Consider the following 18,553-nt stretch of genomic DNA (forward strand, 5'->3'; position numbering starts at 1 on the left):
CTATACAAGCCCATAAGATATATCTGGCAGCCTTACTACATAGCGCAGGTATCCCCAGCTGCAAATAAAAATAGAAGGGATGGTTGGTGAAAACCATTAGGTTGCCATTATTGGTCCTTGCTGGCTGGTTGGGAAAAACCATCATTTCCACCACTATGAGGAAAAATACCAGTAGAAGTGGTTAAGCAATGAACAAAGAAACCATGGACAAAATGTGGGCCTGTGTCTTCAATCCACATTACTATCAGGGAGTTAGAAAGGGTATTGGGAGACCTAGATCAGTTGAAGGACACAAGTAACAGGACAGCAATTTTGGGGTTGGGTATAACTGCCAGTACTGAGAAGATAACATGGTCACTAAGGGGAAATTAGAAGGACTGGAAGGCCATTAAAATTGGGAGGATGGGAGAAGATGGGTTATAAGTAACGCTAGGGGAATAAGCAGGGATAGCATTGTAGAGAGTGGCCAGCTCAGAGGAACTGGAGTGGAAGGCAGGAGAGTAGGTGTTGTTATACCTCACTGGGATAGCACACTGGAAATCAAGACCCACTATTCCCAGAGTCATCACAAATGTTAATGATGTTACAAAAGTAACAAAATTGCCCGCTCTACCTGTCTTTTAGATCCAAGTTGACAGAAAGCATGGACCAGTTTTCTGAACTTAAAAATTACTATTCATCACAAATAAATACATTTTAGCTACAGGAAATTAATTATGAACCATCAACATACAACTCTACTAGTTAAAACTCTAAGCCCCTTATAAGACACTCCCTCCACACACATATAGACATACACAGGAAGAAAAACACATTGATATATTGGAGAGGAAAAAGTCTCAGAAGGCTGTTCAGCAGTCCCTGTCCACACAATTCACTGGGATTATTCAGTTGGCTTGCCAGACTTCTTGTTTCTTGATTTTTCTTCTTCAGGAACTTTCACTTCCTTGCAGGAGGCACGGAGTGATTACTTCACAATTTATAAAGTCTCTGACTTATTAGTTAAAAGCTTATAGCAACTGGTGAGAAGAAATAAACTGGCATCCTTCAGCCATTCAATGTTTGTTTTACTGCAAAAAAAACCTGTCTCCTCTTCTGGAGATCCAAAGTCTTCTGGTTATAACATTAACACCCACATACTGTTCATCTAACTGGGATCCAATCACATGATTGGTGGCAGGCAGAAGCCTTTGTCAACAATAACTGGTCATAACTCCACAGAGCAATCAGCTAATTGTTACCAGCTGAATCTCACTTTGCACACGGATTTTCATGCCCATTTTTCTGCAACTAAATTTTTCCCACTGGTTGAACAAATAACAGTATAAAAACACTCATAATAAGTACTAGTAGCTTGGTTTCAAAATATACAGCAATCCCTTCCACAATCTTTGTTTTTTTAAAACAGGCCTTTTCCCATTTCTTTTCACCATTACAAATACAGAAAAGTAAGGAGATTTGGTCTTTACAACGTGGCTGGCAATTGGAAGGGCCAGTAAAGATCTGGAATGAGGATGGCTGAGGAAAGATCTCTCATAGCTCTGGTGTCTCCTCAGTTACAATTAAATTTAAGTTATCAATACCACAATGCCATGAGGTTGCCATTTCAGTTTGTTGTTCGATCTCCAGCTGCCTATTGCGGGATCCTTGTCCATCGGTTGAATACATTAACATGCTTATTGTTTAAATGCATTATCATATCATCTCACCTCATTAGTGTACGATTTCCTACTGTTATAGAGAAGGGGAGGTTACATGAAAGAAAATCCCTGATAATAACTTTATAAGCAACAGTAACAGTTTATTTATTTAACCCTAACAGTGAGCAAACTTACAGATCTACTAACAAACTAAACAATTTCCCCCTACCTCTGAACTATTCCCTAATTGAACAAAATTTTACTGGCATGCTATTCCAATAAACACAAGTCCCACTTATATAACCCAAGTAATAAGAAAAAAAAATTAAAAACTTAGTCCCTTAAGTCCACACAGATTGTGTCTTCTGGAATGCTCTGCCTTTTCCACTGTCTCGCCAGTCATAAATGCCTTTCTTCTGCTGTTCTCAAGTTATGAACGCCTTTATTCTAGCCGCTGATCTGGCTATCAGGGATGTTTTCTTTGTGAAGTCTTCTGTGAGGACTCTTAGCTAGAAGTGTTGTGGTATCTTTTATGGATAGATGGTGCTTTCTTAGAGATCTTAGCCATTTCTTGTGAAAGCTCGATACTTATTTCTCAGATGGCAGTTCGCTCTCACTCCGATTTTCAAAAACCCTCTCCTTGCATACCCTGGATGACATATCAATTTTCTTACAATAGCATTAGTCTAAGGTTATCAAAACCATCAAATTTAAATTTAATTGGCTTAAAATGGCTGAGTTCTTGGTTCAAATTAATTGGCTGATTCTAGTTAGTTGCCAAAACATCAAAACAAGCCTAAGGTTTCCAATCACACAGCCAACTGATACATGTTTCTATTTGTGAACTGGCTGTACATCTTCAGCTACATACAGACACATTTTCATTTAAATCTCCAAGCTCAGAAAAGCACATCAGCTCTTAAAGGGACTACACACTCATTCCCCCCTACCCCTTATCATTTCTTTTACAAACAAATTCTAGCTTCCTGCCTTCCAATTCACGATTACTCTACACAACTTCATAACACTACGCTGGACAGAAAGTAGATAGCAACCATTACTAGCATGAAAGTCAGAGTAGTACCTAGCAACTCCAGTTCACTATTTGTTCCTCTGAGCTGCCATCTTGAACAATAAGCACCAATATCTCAGGGCATGCTTCATGGCCAGTGACTGCATAGATGGCATGTGTCAACAGTATGTGTGGGCAAAGCAGGGTGCTAATAACTGACGGTGGTCAGTACTTCTGTTTGCAGTGAGTTGGAGACTACAATGAAGGAGGCATCATGAGGGCATGGTAGAAAGGTAATGGTGAGTTTGAGAGGATAGCTTGAGAAAACTCATTAGGACTAATATAGAGAGAGCCTCTATGAAACTCGCTGAAAATGTTAATTAGCCAAGTTCAGGTCAAATTCAGATTATCTCAGAGTTGGAAGAAAATTATTGACTTCCAATTCTAATTATTACCAAGTGCATAAGATTTAAAATCACCTTCATATTTATATATATGTATTGCAAAATATTTCTCGTATAAATAATTATATAAACCTGTGTCCATTTAAAGTGCAGGATTCTTTATGGTAAAGGTGTGATTGTAACAGCACATTTTTTAGATAACTCTAACTGGAAGAAAGACAGGATAAAGGTATGGTATTTATAGTGAAGAGTTTATATTTTCCATTATATCAGCGTCAGACTTGGGCTCTACCGTTGAGAAATGGCTGGCATCAGATAAATTAAATGAATGAAGTATGTCCTGTTTTCTCCAGCACCATTTATAGTCTGCGTGCTGGCACATAGTACTTCATCAAAGGTCTCTTTGAAGACTATGCTTCTGTCTCTACTCTTATCAGGTAAGCAAAATAATGACATACACATTCCTGTCCTTGAGATGAAATAGATTCTGAAATAGCATGGTGCCATTCTAAAGTTTATTATTAAAAGTTTGTTTCCAAAGTTTGAGAAATGGAATTTATTCATTTCCAGCCCATGTACCAATCAGCAGCTGTTTCACATACTGGATAGTGTTGGTCTATGAGAAAGGCTCATTTTGACAGCACTTTTCTGTTCCTATGAAAATTCTACTGCTGTACAAGTGGTAGTAACACATAAATCAATTCCACAAAGTCTTGTGTTTTAGCACACACAATTGCTTATTGCACCAGTGTTAGGCAACACAGTAACAGAGAATATAAAATCAGCCTCCCACCTTCGTACTTACCATCATGGCAATGAGTGCACATATATAGCTCTGCTTCATAATGAAACGGAAAATGGTGATGAGGCTGTTGAGTCTGCTATTCACTGTCTCCTCGGGGATTCTGTCATCTTCAGTTTTGTCTGGCAATGACAGATAGAAATAGTTATAAAGTCATAGAGTCATGCAGCACGGAAACAGATCTTTTGGCCGAACTCATTCATGCCAACCAGGTTTCTTGAATTGAACTAGTTTCATTTGCCTGCATTTGACTCATATCCCTCTACACCCTTCCCATCCACATACCTGTCCAAATGTCTTTTAAATGTTGTGATCGTACCTGCCTCTATCACTTCCTCTGGCAATTCCTTCAATATATGCACCTCTGTGTGAAGAAGTTGCCCCTCAGGTCCCTTTTAAATCTTTCCCCTCTCACCCTAAACTTATGCCTTCTGGTTTTGGACACCCCGATCCTTGGGAAAGCCCTTGGCTATTGACAATATCCATATTGCACATGATTTTAAAAAAGCCTCAGTCTCCTAAACTCAAGTGAAAAATCATCTTTTCATGGAAGTTCCAAATACTCAAGACACTCAGAGAAAAAAAAGATTGCTTCATTTCTGTTTAAATATGTGACCCCTGATTTTTAAACAGTGATGCTTGGATTTAGATTCTCCCATAAGAGGAAACATCCTTTCCACATCCACCCTATCAAGTCCCCTCAGAATCTTATATGTTTCAATCAAGTCACTTCTTATTCTTCTAAACTCCAGCAAATACAAGCTTAGCCTTTCCTCACAATCTCACAGCAGAGAGAGAACTCAAGCTTTGTGTTGCACAAGAGAGCTGTACCTATCAGCTTCAACAGTGACCTCCAGACTCCAACTGAAAACCACAACTAAAACCCTGGGTCTGTGTAAGTCTGACTCCACCCACTCATGCTTCTTTTATCTAATTTAAAATAAACACTCAGGGAGCTCAAAGCTGTATACCCACTGATGCCTATGTCCCACATTTGGAAAAATACTGATGTGTTACACTTTCCCATCATTGAGATTGGGATATTTGTGCTCATTGTTTAATTGACCACCACCATTCATGCCTGGATGTTGCAGGACTGCACAGCTTAGATCTGGTATATTGGCAGCAAGATCACTTGGCCATGTCTGTTAGATGCTGCTTCCTCTGTTTAACATTAAAGTAGACCTGTATTGCACCTACTCTGGGTTTACAGCACATTTTTAGATATGCTTAGTGCTACTCCTGGCACCCCTCCTACATTCTTCATTGAACCAGGGTTGGTCTTCCTACTTGATAGTAATGATAGATAATTTAAAATATGTTGGCCATATGGTTACAGATTGTGGTTGAATATAATTGTGCTACTGATGACCCACTACCACCACATTTACATCCACCTTTGAGTTGCTAGAACTATTCAAAGTCTGTCCCAGTTAGCAAGGTGATAGTGCCATACATCATGATGGAGGACGTGGTCAATGTGAAGATGGGATTTTGTCTCCACGATGACTGTGGTAATCAATCCTACTGATACCTTCTATCTGTAACAGGCAGATTGGTGGGGACAAGTTCAACTAGAGTTTTACCTCTTATTAATTCCCCTTTCTGCCAAAGACCCAATCTAGCAGCTATATCCTTTAGAACTCAGCCAGTTCAGTCAGTGGTGGTGCTATTAAGCTACTCTTGGTGTTGGAAATCAAAATATCCCAACCAGAATATATTCTCTATCCCTTGCAACCCTTAGTGCCTCCTCCTATAGTCAGAAATGAGGATGTTCGCTGATGACTGCACAATATTCAGCACTCTGTGACTCTTCCCATACTGAAGCAGTTCATGTTCAACTACAGCAAGACCTGCACAATATCCACGATTTGACTCACAAATGGCAACTAATATTTATGCCAGACAAGTGCAAGGTAATGACCGTCGTTAACAAGCAAAAATCTAACCATTACTCTTGATATTCAATAGCACTTAACAGCACTAAAACCCCCACCATCAACATCCTGGGGATTACCATTAACTAGAAATTGAACTGGATTAGCCTCATCAATTCTATGGATTTGATTTGATTTATTATTGTCACATGTACCGAGATACATTGAAAAGCATTGTTTCGTGTGCTAACCGGACAAATCATACCTTACGTAAGTACATCATGGTAATAGAACAGAATGTAAAATATAGTTTTACAGCTACAGAGGTGCAGAGAAAGATCAACTCTAAACTATAAAAGGTTCATTCATAAGTCTGCTAACAGTGGGGGAAAAGCTGTTCTTGAATCTCTTGGTACGTATTTTCAAATTTTTGTATCCTCTCCACAATGAAAGAGGGCGGAAGAGAATATAACCAGGTTGGAAGGAGTTTCTGATTATGTTGGCTGCTTTTCTGAGGCAGTGCGAAGTATAGACAGAGTTAATGGAAGGAAGGCTGGATTTCATGATGGATTGAGTGACATTCACAAATTTCTGTAATTTCTTGTGACACCACTTCAACAAATATTCACTCCCTCCACCACTGGCGCTCAGTAGAAGTGGCGTGTACCATCTACAGGATGCACTGCAGGAATTCACCAAGGATTCTTAGACATTGCCTTTGAAACCCACAATTAACAACTGGGAAAAGGACAAGGCATACTTCCTCTTGTTTCAAAAATATACTTTATTCACAAAAATTATTATTGTATATATGCACAGTCACAAACACAGTTCAGTCCTGTTTAGTAGCATGTCAAGGAAACAAACAAACATTGGAGACTGAGATAACAAGGTGTAGAGCTGAATGAACACAGCAGGCCAAGCAGCATCAGAGGAGCAGGAAGGCTGACGTTTTGGGCCTAGACCCTTCATCAGAAATGGGGGAGGGGAAGGGGGTTCCGAAATAAATAGGGAGAGAGGGGGAGGTGGATAGAGGAGAAGATAGGTGGAGAGGAGACAGACAGGTCAAAGAGGCAGGGATGGAGCCAGTAAAGGTGAGTGTAGGTGGGGAGGTGGGGAGGAGATAGGTCAGTCCAGGGAGGACGGACAGGTCAAGGGGGCGGGATGAGGTTAGTAGGTAGGAGATGGGGGTGGGGCTTGAGGTGGGAGGAAGGACAGGTTAGGGAGGCGGGGACGAGCTGGGCTGGTTTTGGGATGCGGTAGGGGGAGGGGAGATTTTGAAGCTTGTGAAGTCCACATTGATACCATTAGGCTGCAGGGTTCCCAAGCGGAATATGAGTTGCTGTTCCTGCAACCTTCAGGTGGCATCGTTGTGGCACTGCAGGAGGCCCAGGATGGACATGTCGTCTGCGGAATGAGAGGGGGAGTTGAAATGGTTCGCGACTGGGAGTTGCAGTTGTTTAGTGCGAACCGAGCATAGGTGTTATGCAAAGCGGTCCCCAAGCCTCCGCTTGGTTTCCCCGATGTGGAGGAGGAACAGCGGATGCAGTATACCACATTAGCAGATGTGCAGGTGAACATCTGCTTGATGTGGAAAGTCTTCTTGGGGCCTGGGATGGGGGTGAGGGGGGAGGTGTAGGGGCAGGTGTAGCACTTCCTGCGGTTGCAGGGAAAAGTGCCGGGTGTGGTGGGGCTGGAGGGGAGTATGGAGCGGACAAGGGAGTCCCGGAGAGAGTGTTCCCTCCAGAAAGCAGATAAGGGTGGGGAGGGAAAAATGTCTTTGGTGGTGGGGTTGGATTGCAGATGGCGGAAGTGTCGGAGGATGATGCGTTGGATCCAGAGGTTGGTGGGGTGGTACGTGAGGATGAGGGGTATTCTGTTTTGGTTGTTATTGTGGAGAGGGAGTGTGAGGGATGAGTTGCGGGAAATGCAGGAGACATGGTCGAGGGTGTTCTCGACCACTGAGTGGGGAAAGTTGCGGTCCTTGAAAAACGAGGCCATCTGAGATGTACAGGAGTGGTATGCCGCATAATGGGGGCAAATGCGGTGGAGGCGAAGGAATTGGGAATAGGGGATGGCATTTTTGCAGGAAGGTGGGTGGGAGGAGGTGTATTCTAGGTAGCTGTGGGAGTCGGTGGGCTTGAAATGGATATCGGTTTCTAGGTGGTTGCCAGAGATGGAGACAGAGAGGTATTGGAGATGGTCCAGGTGAACTTAAGGTTGGGGTGGAAGGTGTTGAAGTGGATGAACTGTTCGAGCTCCTCGTGCTCCGCTGCTGCATCCGCTGTTCCCGTTGTGGCCTCCTCTACATCGGGGAAACCAAGCGGAGGCTTGGGGACCGCTTTGCAGAACACCTACGCTCAGTTCGCAATAAACAACTGCTCCTCCCAGTCGCGAACCATTTCAACTCCCCCTCCCATTCCTCAGACGACATGTCCATCCTGGGCCTCCTGCAGTGCCACAACGATGCTACCCGAAGGTTGCAGGAACAGCAACTCATATTCCGCTTGGGAACCCTGCAGCCTAATGGTATCAATGTGGACTTCACGAGCTTCAAAATCTCCCCTCCCTCTACCGCATCCCAAAACCAGTCCAGCTCGTCCCCGCCTCCCTAACCTGTCCTTCCTCTGAACTATCCCCTCCTCCCACCTCAAGCCCCACCCCCATCTCCTACCTACTAACATCATCCAGCCCCCTTGACCTGTCCGTCCTCCCTGGACTGACCTATCTCCTCCCTACCTACCCCCCTACACTCACCTTTACTGGCTCCATCCCTGCCTCTTTGACCTGTCTGTCTCCTCTCCACCTATCTTCTCCTCTATCCATCTTCTCTCCGCCTCCCCCTCTCTCCCTATTTATTTCGGAACCCCCTTCCCCGCCACCATTTCCGAAGAAGGATCTAGGCCCAAAACGTCAGCCTTCCTGCTCCTCTGATGCTGCTTGGCCTGCTGCGTTCATCCAGCTCTACACCTTGTTATCTCTAATATCCTGGGGATGCGTGTTCGAATCCCATCACGGCAGATGGTGGAATTTGAATTGAATTAAAAAAAAGTCAGGCATTAAGAATCTACTGATCACCTCGAAATCATTTTTGACTTGCAGAAAAACCCATCTGGTTCACTAAAGTCTGACAGGTAAGGAAATCTGACATCATCGCCTGGTCTGACCCACATGTGACTCCAGACCCAAAGCAATGTGGTTGACTCTCAATTGCCCTCCGAAATGGCCTAGCATGTTATTCAGTTGTACCAATTGCTCAGAAGTCTCAAAGAAATGAAACTGGATGGATAACCTAGCATCAACCTAGGCACCAGAAAAGGGAATGGCAGAAACAGCCCTGTCGACCCTGCAAAGTCCTCCTCACTAACATCTGGGGGCTCGTGCCAAAAATGGGAGATTGTCTCACAGACTAGTCAAGCAATAGCCTGACATAGTCATTCTCACACAATCATATCTGACAGACAATGTCCCAGACAAAACGATCGCCATCCCTGGATATGTCTTGTCCCACTGGCAGGACAGACCCAGCAGAGGTGGTGGCACAGTGGTATACAGTTGGAGTTGGTCTGGGAGTCCTCAACATTGACTCTGGACCCCATGAGGTCTCATGGCTTCAGGTTAAACATGCGCAAGAAAATCTCCTACTGATTACCACATATCATCCTCCCTCAGCTATTGAATTACTGCTCCTCCACGTTGAACAATACTTGGAGGAAGCACTGAGGATGGCAAGGGCACAAAATGTACTCTGGGTGGGGGTTTTCAATGTCAACCACCATTTGTGGCTCGGCAGCAGTGCTACAAATCAAGCTGATAGGCTCCTAAAGGACATAGCTGCTAGATTGGGTCTTTGGCGGTGGTGAGGGAACCAACAAGAGGGTAAAGCATACCTTGCCTCGTCCTTACCAATCTGCCAGCTGCAGGTGCATCTGCCCATGACAGTATCGCTAAGAGCAATTATCACGCAGTTCTTGTGGAGACAAAGTCCCGCCTTCACATTGAGAACAACCTCCATCGTGTTGTGTGGAACCATCACCGTGCTCAATGGGACAGACTTCTCACAGATCTAGTGACTCAAGAATAGTCCAAAGCGCCTCATGAATGCTCATCAACAGCAGCAGAACTGTACTCCAGCACAATCCATAATCTCATGGGGTGGCATAGCACCAACTCAACCATTACCATCAAGCCGGGGTATCAATCCTGGTTCAATGGAGAGTGCAGGAGGGCATGCCAGGAGCAGCAGCAAGCATATCTGAAGATGACGTGTCAACCTGGTGAATCCACCAAACAGGACTACTTGCACACCAAACAGCAAAAGCAGCGAGTGATAGAGCTAAGCGATCCCACACCAAAGGTTCAAATCTCGCTCTGCAGTCCTGTCACATCCAGTCGTGAATGGTGGTGGGCAATTAAACAACTCGCTGATGGAGGGGGGAGTCCACAAATATCCCCATCCTCAATGATGGAAGAGCCCAACATATCAATGCAAAAGATAAGGCTGAAGCATTCGCAGCAATCTTCAGCCAGAAGTGCCGAGTGGACGATCCATCTCGGCCTTTTCCAGTGGTCCCCAGCATTACAGTCTTCAGCCAATTTGATTCACTCCACGTGGTATCAAGAAACAGGTTGGATCCTGCAAAGGCTACAGGCCCTGACAACATTCCGGCAATAGTACTGATGACTTGTGTTCCAGAACTTGCCACTACCCTAGTCAAGCTGTTCCAGCACAGTTACAACACTGGTGTCTACCCGGCAATGTAGAAAATTGCCCAAGTATGTCCTGTACACAAAAAGCAGGACAAATCCAACCTAGACAATTACTGCCCTATCAGTAAAGTGATGGAAGGCATCATCAACAGTGCTATCAAGCAGCACCTACTCAGCAATAACCTGCTCAGTGATGCCCAGTTTGGGTTCTGCCGGGGCCACTCAGCTCCTGATCTCATTACAGCTTTGGTTCAAACATGGACAAGAGAGCTGAATTGCAGAGGTGAGGTGAGAATGACAGCCCTTGACATCAAGGCTGCGTTCGACCGGGTGTGACATCAAGGAGCCCGAGCAAAACTGGAATCAATGGTATCGGGGGGCAGACTGTCCAGTGGTTGGAGTCGTACCTGACACAAAGAAAGATGGTCGTGGTTGTTGGAGGTCAATCATCTCAGCTCCAGGACATCTCTGCAGAAGTTTCTCAGAGTTCTGTCCTCAGCCCAACCATCTTCAACTGCTTCATCAATGAAATAAGATCAGAAATGGGGATGTTCAGCGATGATTACATAATGTTCAGCAACATTTGTGAATTCTCAGATACTGAAGCAGTCCACGTTCAAATGCAACAAGATCCGGACAATATCCAGGCTTGGGCTGACAAGTGGCAAGTGACATTCGTGCCACACAAATGCCAGGCTATGACCCTCACCAATAAGAGACAATCTAACCACCACCCCGTGACATTCAATGGTGTTACCATCACTGAATCCCCCACCATCAACATCCCAGAGGTTATCATTGACCAGAAACTCAACTGGACTCACCATAAACACAGTGGCTACAAGAGCAGGTCAGAACCTAAGAATACTGCGGCGACTAACTCACCCCTTGACTCCTCAAAGCCTGTCCACCATCTACAAGGCACAAACCAGGAATGCGATGAAATACTCCCCACTTGTCTAGATGAATTCAGCCCCAACAACATTCAAGAAGCTTGACACCATCCAGGACAAAGCAGCCTGCTTGACGGTCACTACATCTACAAGCATCCACTCCCTCCACCACCTATGTTCAGTAGTAGCAGTGTGTACTATCTACAAGATGCACTGCAGAAATTCACCAAAGATCACCAGACAGCACCTTCCAAATCCACAACCACTTCCATTAGGACAAGGACAAGGGCAGCAGACATATTGGAACAGCACCACCTTTAATTTCCCCTCCAAGCCGCTCAGCATCCTGACTTGGAAATAAATTGCCATTCTTTCCCTGTCACTGGGTCAAAATCCTGGAATTCCCTCCCTAATGACATTGTGGATCAACCTGCAGCAGGTGGACTGCAATGGTTCAAGAAGGCAGCTCATCACCACTTTCTCAAGGGGCAGCTAGGCATGGGCAAGAAATGCTGGCCAGCCAGCAATGCCCACATCCCACAAATAAATAGAAAAATAACTTTCTGATGGACTTGTGCTCAAAAGTGTTTTTTATTGCACATTTTTCCATGCAAGGCAGGTGATACAGAATGGTCCAACTATTTGCAACACGGGGAGAGGCAGAACCCCAATACCTAGTGACATTTGGTGTTTGCGTTCCGATGGTCTTCGCACAGCTTGATGCAGCCACACATAAAGGTAGCTATCATGATATGGGGAATGTTGGGAACGTTCTTCCCCACCCCTCCCTTATCCAGACTTTTGTACATGGAATTCCTGCAGACATGATCCATCTTACACCTCCAGATGAAGTGGAAGATAGCTCAGGAGACTGAAATAGTGCACTTTCGAGGAATGGGCTAGACCTGCACTAAAGAGAGAGTGTCTCACACTTGATGACCAGGTTTTTACCCACAATGGAGAGTGAGCGTTGCTCCTAAAAGCCCAGTTTCTGCCTCACCTTGAGGATACGCTCCTCTAAAGATTTTGTGCACATCCTGGTCCCCCTGAACCATATTCCCAGCACCTTCAAATACTCTGGACTGATGGCAAAGGAGATAAAGGATTGGTTGATCAACTCTTGCCTCAAAAAGCTTTGATTCCCGAGGCCAGTTTGAAATGGTCGCAAATGCTCATGAGTCTGCACACTGACAGTGGTCAGAGCAGAAAACGGCGACATCGTCCATGTACAGGGAGGCTTTGACCTGCGGGCCTCTGCTGTCTGGAATAGACACCCCTTTCAGGCTCGTATCCTTTCTGATGGACTCAGCAACAGGCTCTACGCAATGCACAAACAAAGCAGGAGAGAGTGGGCAGCTCTGCCTGACTCCAGATCTGATCGGGAAGTTTTCTGATTCCTACCCATTGATTGCGATTGCACTACAGATACATGGGAGCATCACATCAGGCCACCTCAAATTCCCACACAGACATTCATCACCCTGATACAGAAATAAATCATAATTTGCTCGGTGTTACTGGGTCAAAATCCTAGAAATCCCTGCCTTACAACATTGTGGCTGTACCTATAACAAAGGGACTATACAGGACAACTATTGTTGCAAAGTTGGGTATAGTACTTGTAGATTGGAAGGCAGGACAGAAGAATTTAGTGTTTGTAAAATGCCGGTGTTTGTAAAATGCAACAGGGAAAGCCAAGCGGGGTCCCTTAAAAATATGTCCTTTTTCTATGCTTAAGAGATTTAAAAAATGTCTGTGGGTTTGCACAGTTCTGAGGAAGGGTCGGGACCCAAAACATTAACTCTGAATTTTTTCTTCACAGATGCTGCCAGACCTGCTGAGCTTTTCCAGCAACTTCTTCTTTTGTTCCTGATTTATAGCATCCGCAGTTGTTTTGGTTTATAATTTAAACCAGGCCCTTAGATAACAAAAAAAATTTAATTTAAACATGATGGTTTTGATAACATAGGATCAATCCAATTCTAAGAAATTGACACGTCATCAAGGGTATAAAAGATGAGAGCATTTGGAAAATTGGGGGAGAATGAACTATCATCTGCCAAGACAACAGCTCTCAGCTCTAAAAGAAAGAATCACTAGCTCTCAGGGAATTCTTCAAACATTCGAGTAAGCTCCATCTAAATTAAAGGTACCTATGACACAAACAGTTAACGTTCCTGACAAAAGAATTCAATGGAGAAGGCGTTCCTGACAGAAGGATTCGTTGGAGAAGACAGAACATTCTGAAAGATGCAACCTGGCTGTAATTTCAAGAAACTAAATTCTAATTTTTTTTTATTTTGGTTGATATAAGTGGGACTTATATTTATTGGAACAGCATACCATTAGAATCTTGTTTTATTTGGGAATAGTTAGTAGTTAGAAGGGATTTATTTGGTTTATTAATAGTTTAGTTAATTTGTTCACTGTTAGAGTTAGATAAATAAATTGTTACTTGTTGATTATAAAGAGTGTGTCAGGGTTTATTTTTATTTAACAACTCTTGAGAACAGATTGAGGGCTCTTTTAACAGATTATAGGGCCAGATATGCCCCATCAGAGAGGTGTCAATCTCCACTTCATAACACTATTGTTCAGGGACCTATAGACTCCAATCAGCGTCTTCTTCCCTTTGCTATTTTTTAACTCCACACATATGGAAACTATATCATCCAATCCAAGATCTTTGCTTGCTATCATAGTTATCCTAGCTAACTAACAAAACTATCTCACCCTTCCCTTCTTGCTTCTCCTTTTGAAAAGTTATATACCCTGAATATTTTATTCTCAACTTTCCAACTTCTCCGTAATGGCTAAAAGCTCATACTCATTAACTTGTATTTTGCTATTAATTCCGTTATCTTGGTCTGAATGCTACACTCATTTAAGCAAAGAGTCATGAATTTTATCTTTTCACCATTTTTCCCCTTTAACTCTATCTGCTGCTGTTTTCTTGCGCTTGTACACTCTGTCTATTCCTGTCCCAGACTCAGTAACATTATCAAAAATGTCACCACTGCAATGCTGCCAAATCCTTTGCTAGCCTATTTATCCCTCCTCCTGAGCCTTCCACCCTACCTAATTAGTACCCTCTCTACAGCTCTGTTATCCAACTCACCTGGCAACTGGCCCCAACACAGTTCAAGTGAAGCCCATCGAATTGGAACAGTCTACTTCTACCACAAGCCTGGTGCCAATGCTCATGAATTGAAATCTATTTCTCCTACGCCAATCTTTAAGCCATTGATTTAACTCCTTGGCTTTATGTACCCTGAAACAATTTGCCTTCGGCTCAGTTTGCAAACCTGAGATTATTAAATTGGAGAATTTCATTTTTAGTTTCACTCTGAGCTGTTCACAATCTTTCAGCAGATCCTCTTTTCTACTCCTACCAATATTATGAGTACCAACATGCATGACAACAACTGGATTCCTCCTCTTCCACTCCTCGTTCATTTTAGCCCTGATGTGAAATTCTTGTTGCCGGCACCAGGCAGACATCACAGCTTCTGTGATTCACATGCACAACTGCAGAGAACAATAGCCATCCCACTAATTATACATTCTCCTACCAGTACTATGAAGACAAACGCAATGTTAGCGTTCATTTCAAGAGGGCTAGATTACAAGAGCAGGGACATAAAGCCGAGGTTGCATAACACTCTGATCACATTTGGAATGTTGTGAACAGTTTTGGGCTCCAATTTAAGGAAGAATGTGCTGGCCGTGGAGGAGGTCCAGAGAAGGTTTATAATGATCCTGGGAGTAAAGGTCTTGTCATATGTGGAGCAATTGAGGACTCTGGGTCTGTGCTCAATGGAGATTAGAAGGATGGGGGCTGGGTCTCATTTAAACTAACAGAATACTTAGAAGCCTGGATAGAGTGGATTTGGAAAAGATGTTTCCACTAGTCGGAAAGAGAAGGACCCAAATGCACAGCCTCAGAGTGAAGGGGCAACCCTTTGACTGGAGAAATTCCTCCTCAGTTCTACAGGGTGGTGAATCTGTGGGACTCATTGCCACAGAAGATTATGGAGGCCAAGTCACTGAGTGTATATAAGACAGAGAAAGGTAAGTTCTTAATTAGTAAGGGGATCAAGACTTACAGGGAGAAGGCAAGGAGAATGGAGTTGCAAAACATATCAGCCATGGTTGAATGCAGAGTAGACCTGATGGGCTTATCTTATGTACATATCTTATGTACTATGGTTCCATGGTTAATTTGCTCATCCTCCCTGCAATCCCCACAGTTTTTAGGGGCAAGAGTTCCCCAAGGACCGCCTCTCCTCCCTCACCTACACTCACAATCTCCTGTCTTTGATCACAGACCAAATTTGAATTGCGTAACCTACGGTTATATCCATTATCTGGGGAAAACCGTCTAGTTAAATTTGCACCTGTCATATACAGCACAACGTATTTATTTCAACTCTAGCTCCTCGATGTGAATCTAAAATTGCTTGAGTTTCAAACATTTGCTATATACGTGTTCACCTTGATATCCAACAGCTCCCATGTGCTGCAGCTGCAAACGCTTCACATAGCCTGCATTTCTACCACATTTTATTTAAGTTATGAATTACATCACTCTAATAACCCCGCCCTTTATATTTGATGAATCCACATTCTGGACACTTCGATCATGGCAATTAAGCTCTGGGCAGAAGGCCTTCCTACCCCACCACCAACTGATTTTCTTCAGTTGTCAATAAAGAGCCTCTTCACACCACCACTGCAATTAGTGCTGTTCCCAATGGGAAAGTTGAGGAAAGAAGTTCCTATGAGAGAGTGTCCTGCCTGTAGCATTACAAGGTGGAATAGTCTGAGTTGTCCCCAGTTTGCAAAGATGGGAGCTGGGGTTGGCTGCTGAAAGGTACCCACCTACCACTGTTTCCAATCCACCTGCTACACCTCTTTCCTACCTCCAATAACTCCAAAAAGTAGGTACCTCATGAATTTATGGCTGTAGCTCAGATTGACTGCTAGCCTCTGATTGGCTGGCAGTGTCAGGTGTGTCACAGTCCAGAAAGTGAACCAGCAGAAAGACCACTGGGTGACCACTTTAGTGCTGATAGACACATGATTCTCTCCTATTTACATTCGTTTTGAGGCAACCTCCCATTCTAGGCCTGGAACCCCACTCAGATCAAAGAATGGAAAATCTACCCAAAACGAAGCAAATTAATTAGGAAATTACAAAGAGGTGAAAAAAAAACTACACAGTAGGGATAACAGGACACTATAATTATCCCAACATAAAGTGACATAGTGATTTGGTGTAAAAGGAGAAGAGTAAGTGTTTTGAAGATTGTTCAGGAGATTTTTCTTGATCAATGTGTTTCCAAAGCAGAAAGGAAGGAGCAATTTTTAGATCTGTTTTTAGGCAATGTGCTGAGTCAAGTGGATCTTAGGCTGGAGGATTCCTTCCTCTCCCAGTTTCAGGGTGGCAGGTGGTCGACTGTAGTAAAATTTGACATCATACTCATGAAGCTATTTGCAGCATTATGCACTCACTGCTGCAATTCTGCCAGTGGTGGAGTTGACATTTAGTGACTGCTGGCCTGTAGTCCAATTGAAACTCATTATTGGCCAATTAACATGTTCTTGGAGATTCCTCTGCATGGGTATGGACAATAAGAATCATCATTTATTGCTGGTCATAAATTTTATAAGCTCTTCTAAAACTGAGGAAAGCAGTTGAAAACAATCACTTGAAGTTATTACTCAGTGAAGCAGAGGGACAGCAGCTGGGAGCAACTGTGAGCTTTATTTGGACTGCTATGAGGACTGTAATTCCGTGGACAGTATGATGTATGATAAGTATAAAGTGGAGTTTTTCTTTCTGTAGGATAAGATGCCTGCAAATTAAAATAATGTTTGATCATTAGTGACTTCAGACATTTATCATAGTGAAAGTTTGAAAATGTGAACTCTTTCTGTGTCACTCTTTCAGCTGAACATTGAAATTACTTTTAAACATTATCAGTATCTGTCCAAATCATGGCACTAACCTGCTCTTAGATACAGAAATCGCTGTTACCTAGTATAGTGACGAAATGTCTAGCCAAATGGTTTCCTTTTGTACTGTATCCATTTTATGATTCGATGATCATAAAATTTGGCCAGAATAATATCATTCATAAACAAATTCCTGGAGTAATTGTAATAAATCTTTCAAATTATGAACTGACATCATTTTATATTATGAACAGGTTGCATATTGCAAAAATTGGTAATATAGAAGGTTGGAGTCCCACACCAGCTCTGTACATGGCCAGTGGTACACAAGTCAGGGCATTTAACAGACCTCAGAGGGCTCCTCCAATAGTGTTAGACCTAGATCGGGAAATCTGTTTGAAGCAAATTGTTGCATTACGTGAACAGCTCTCCTGAGTGTATTAAGAATATTTCTTTTAAAGTTTTTGAGAAGACATTGGATTGGATTACATAAATAACAAGTGGGATAGACCAACAACGCTTCATCAGAGGCGCACTGATTATGTTACCTAGTACAGTGATGAAATGTCTACAAACCAACCTACCAGCTCAGTGAGCAAATCAACAACCTCAATATTTCATTTTATTTTATAATGTTGATGTCACTTGAAAGTACTGGTTTAATTTCAATTTTGATTGAATTGGGGTTCATCTTTCTGAGCTGGATCATTTTGAAAAGGTTAATAGGAACTCAACAACACTCATATTTAACTCACCTGGGGATTCGTCAACCATCTCCCATTTATATTGTGGTGTGGAGTACATCTCTAGTGTGGTTGGACCATTCTCAGCTTGAAATGCAGAATGCATATTATGATAGTCTACAGGGTTTCCATTTACTGTTACAAGCAAAGCCTGTAATATAATCAAAAAATATCAGTAGTTTACACCATTTTCCAAAAACCCTGTTTAAAAACATTCTGCAATCACTGTTATGATTTTAAATTATGAAGAATCACTTGTCGCCAATGCAAAGAGTATTTGTGAAGAACATATCCTAAGTCCACTGATAGGAGAAAATATTGTTTTATTCTTTAAAAAGAATGGTATTGATTGAGGGAACAAAGCCATTCAAGGAAAATTAGTGCAAATAGTATTCATTTTATCAGAGATAGTAGGAACTGCAGATGCTGGAGAATCCGAGACAACAAGGTGCAGAGCTGGATGAACACAGCAGGCCAAGCAGCATCATAGGAGCAGAAAGGCTGATGTTTCGGG

The 18,553-nt window shown here is 43.0% G+C and overlaps 1 protein-coding gene across 1 annotated transcript in view; it reads right to left on the reverse strand.

Annotated features, from left to right (window-relative positions):
- Window positions 1–18,553, reverse strand: part of LOC109920528 (piezo-type mechanosensitive ion channel component 2-like) — a 696,943-nt gene that overhangs the window by 215,957 nt on the left and 462,433 nt on the right. The window contains exons 13-14 of the mRNA XM_048596193.1: window positions 18,052–18,190; window positions 3,862–3,980 (exon numbers count right to left, since the gene is read on the reverse strand). Coding sequence (XP_048452150.1) covers window positions 3,862–3,980; window positions 18,052–18,190 — 258 coding nt within the window. The remainder of the gene's footprint in view (window positions 1–3,861; window positions 3,981–18,051; window positions 18,191–18,553) is intronic.

This window comes from Rhincodon typus, chromosome 4 (assembly GCF_021869965.1).
Source record: "Rhincodon typus isolate 14 chromosome 4, sRhiTyp1.1, whole genome shotgun sequence".
NCBI classification, from domain to species: domain Eukaryota; kingdom Metazoa; phylum Chordata; class Chondrichthyes; order Orectolobiformes; family Rhincodontidae; genus Rhincodon; species Rhincodon typus.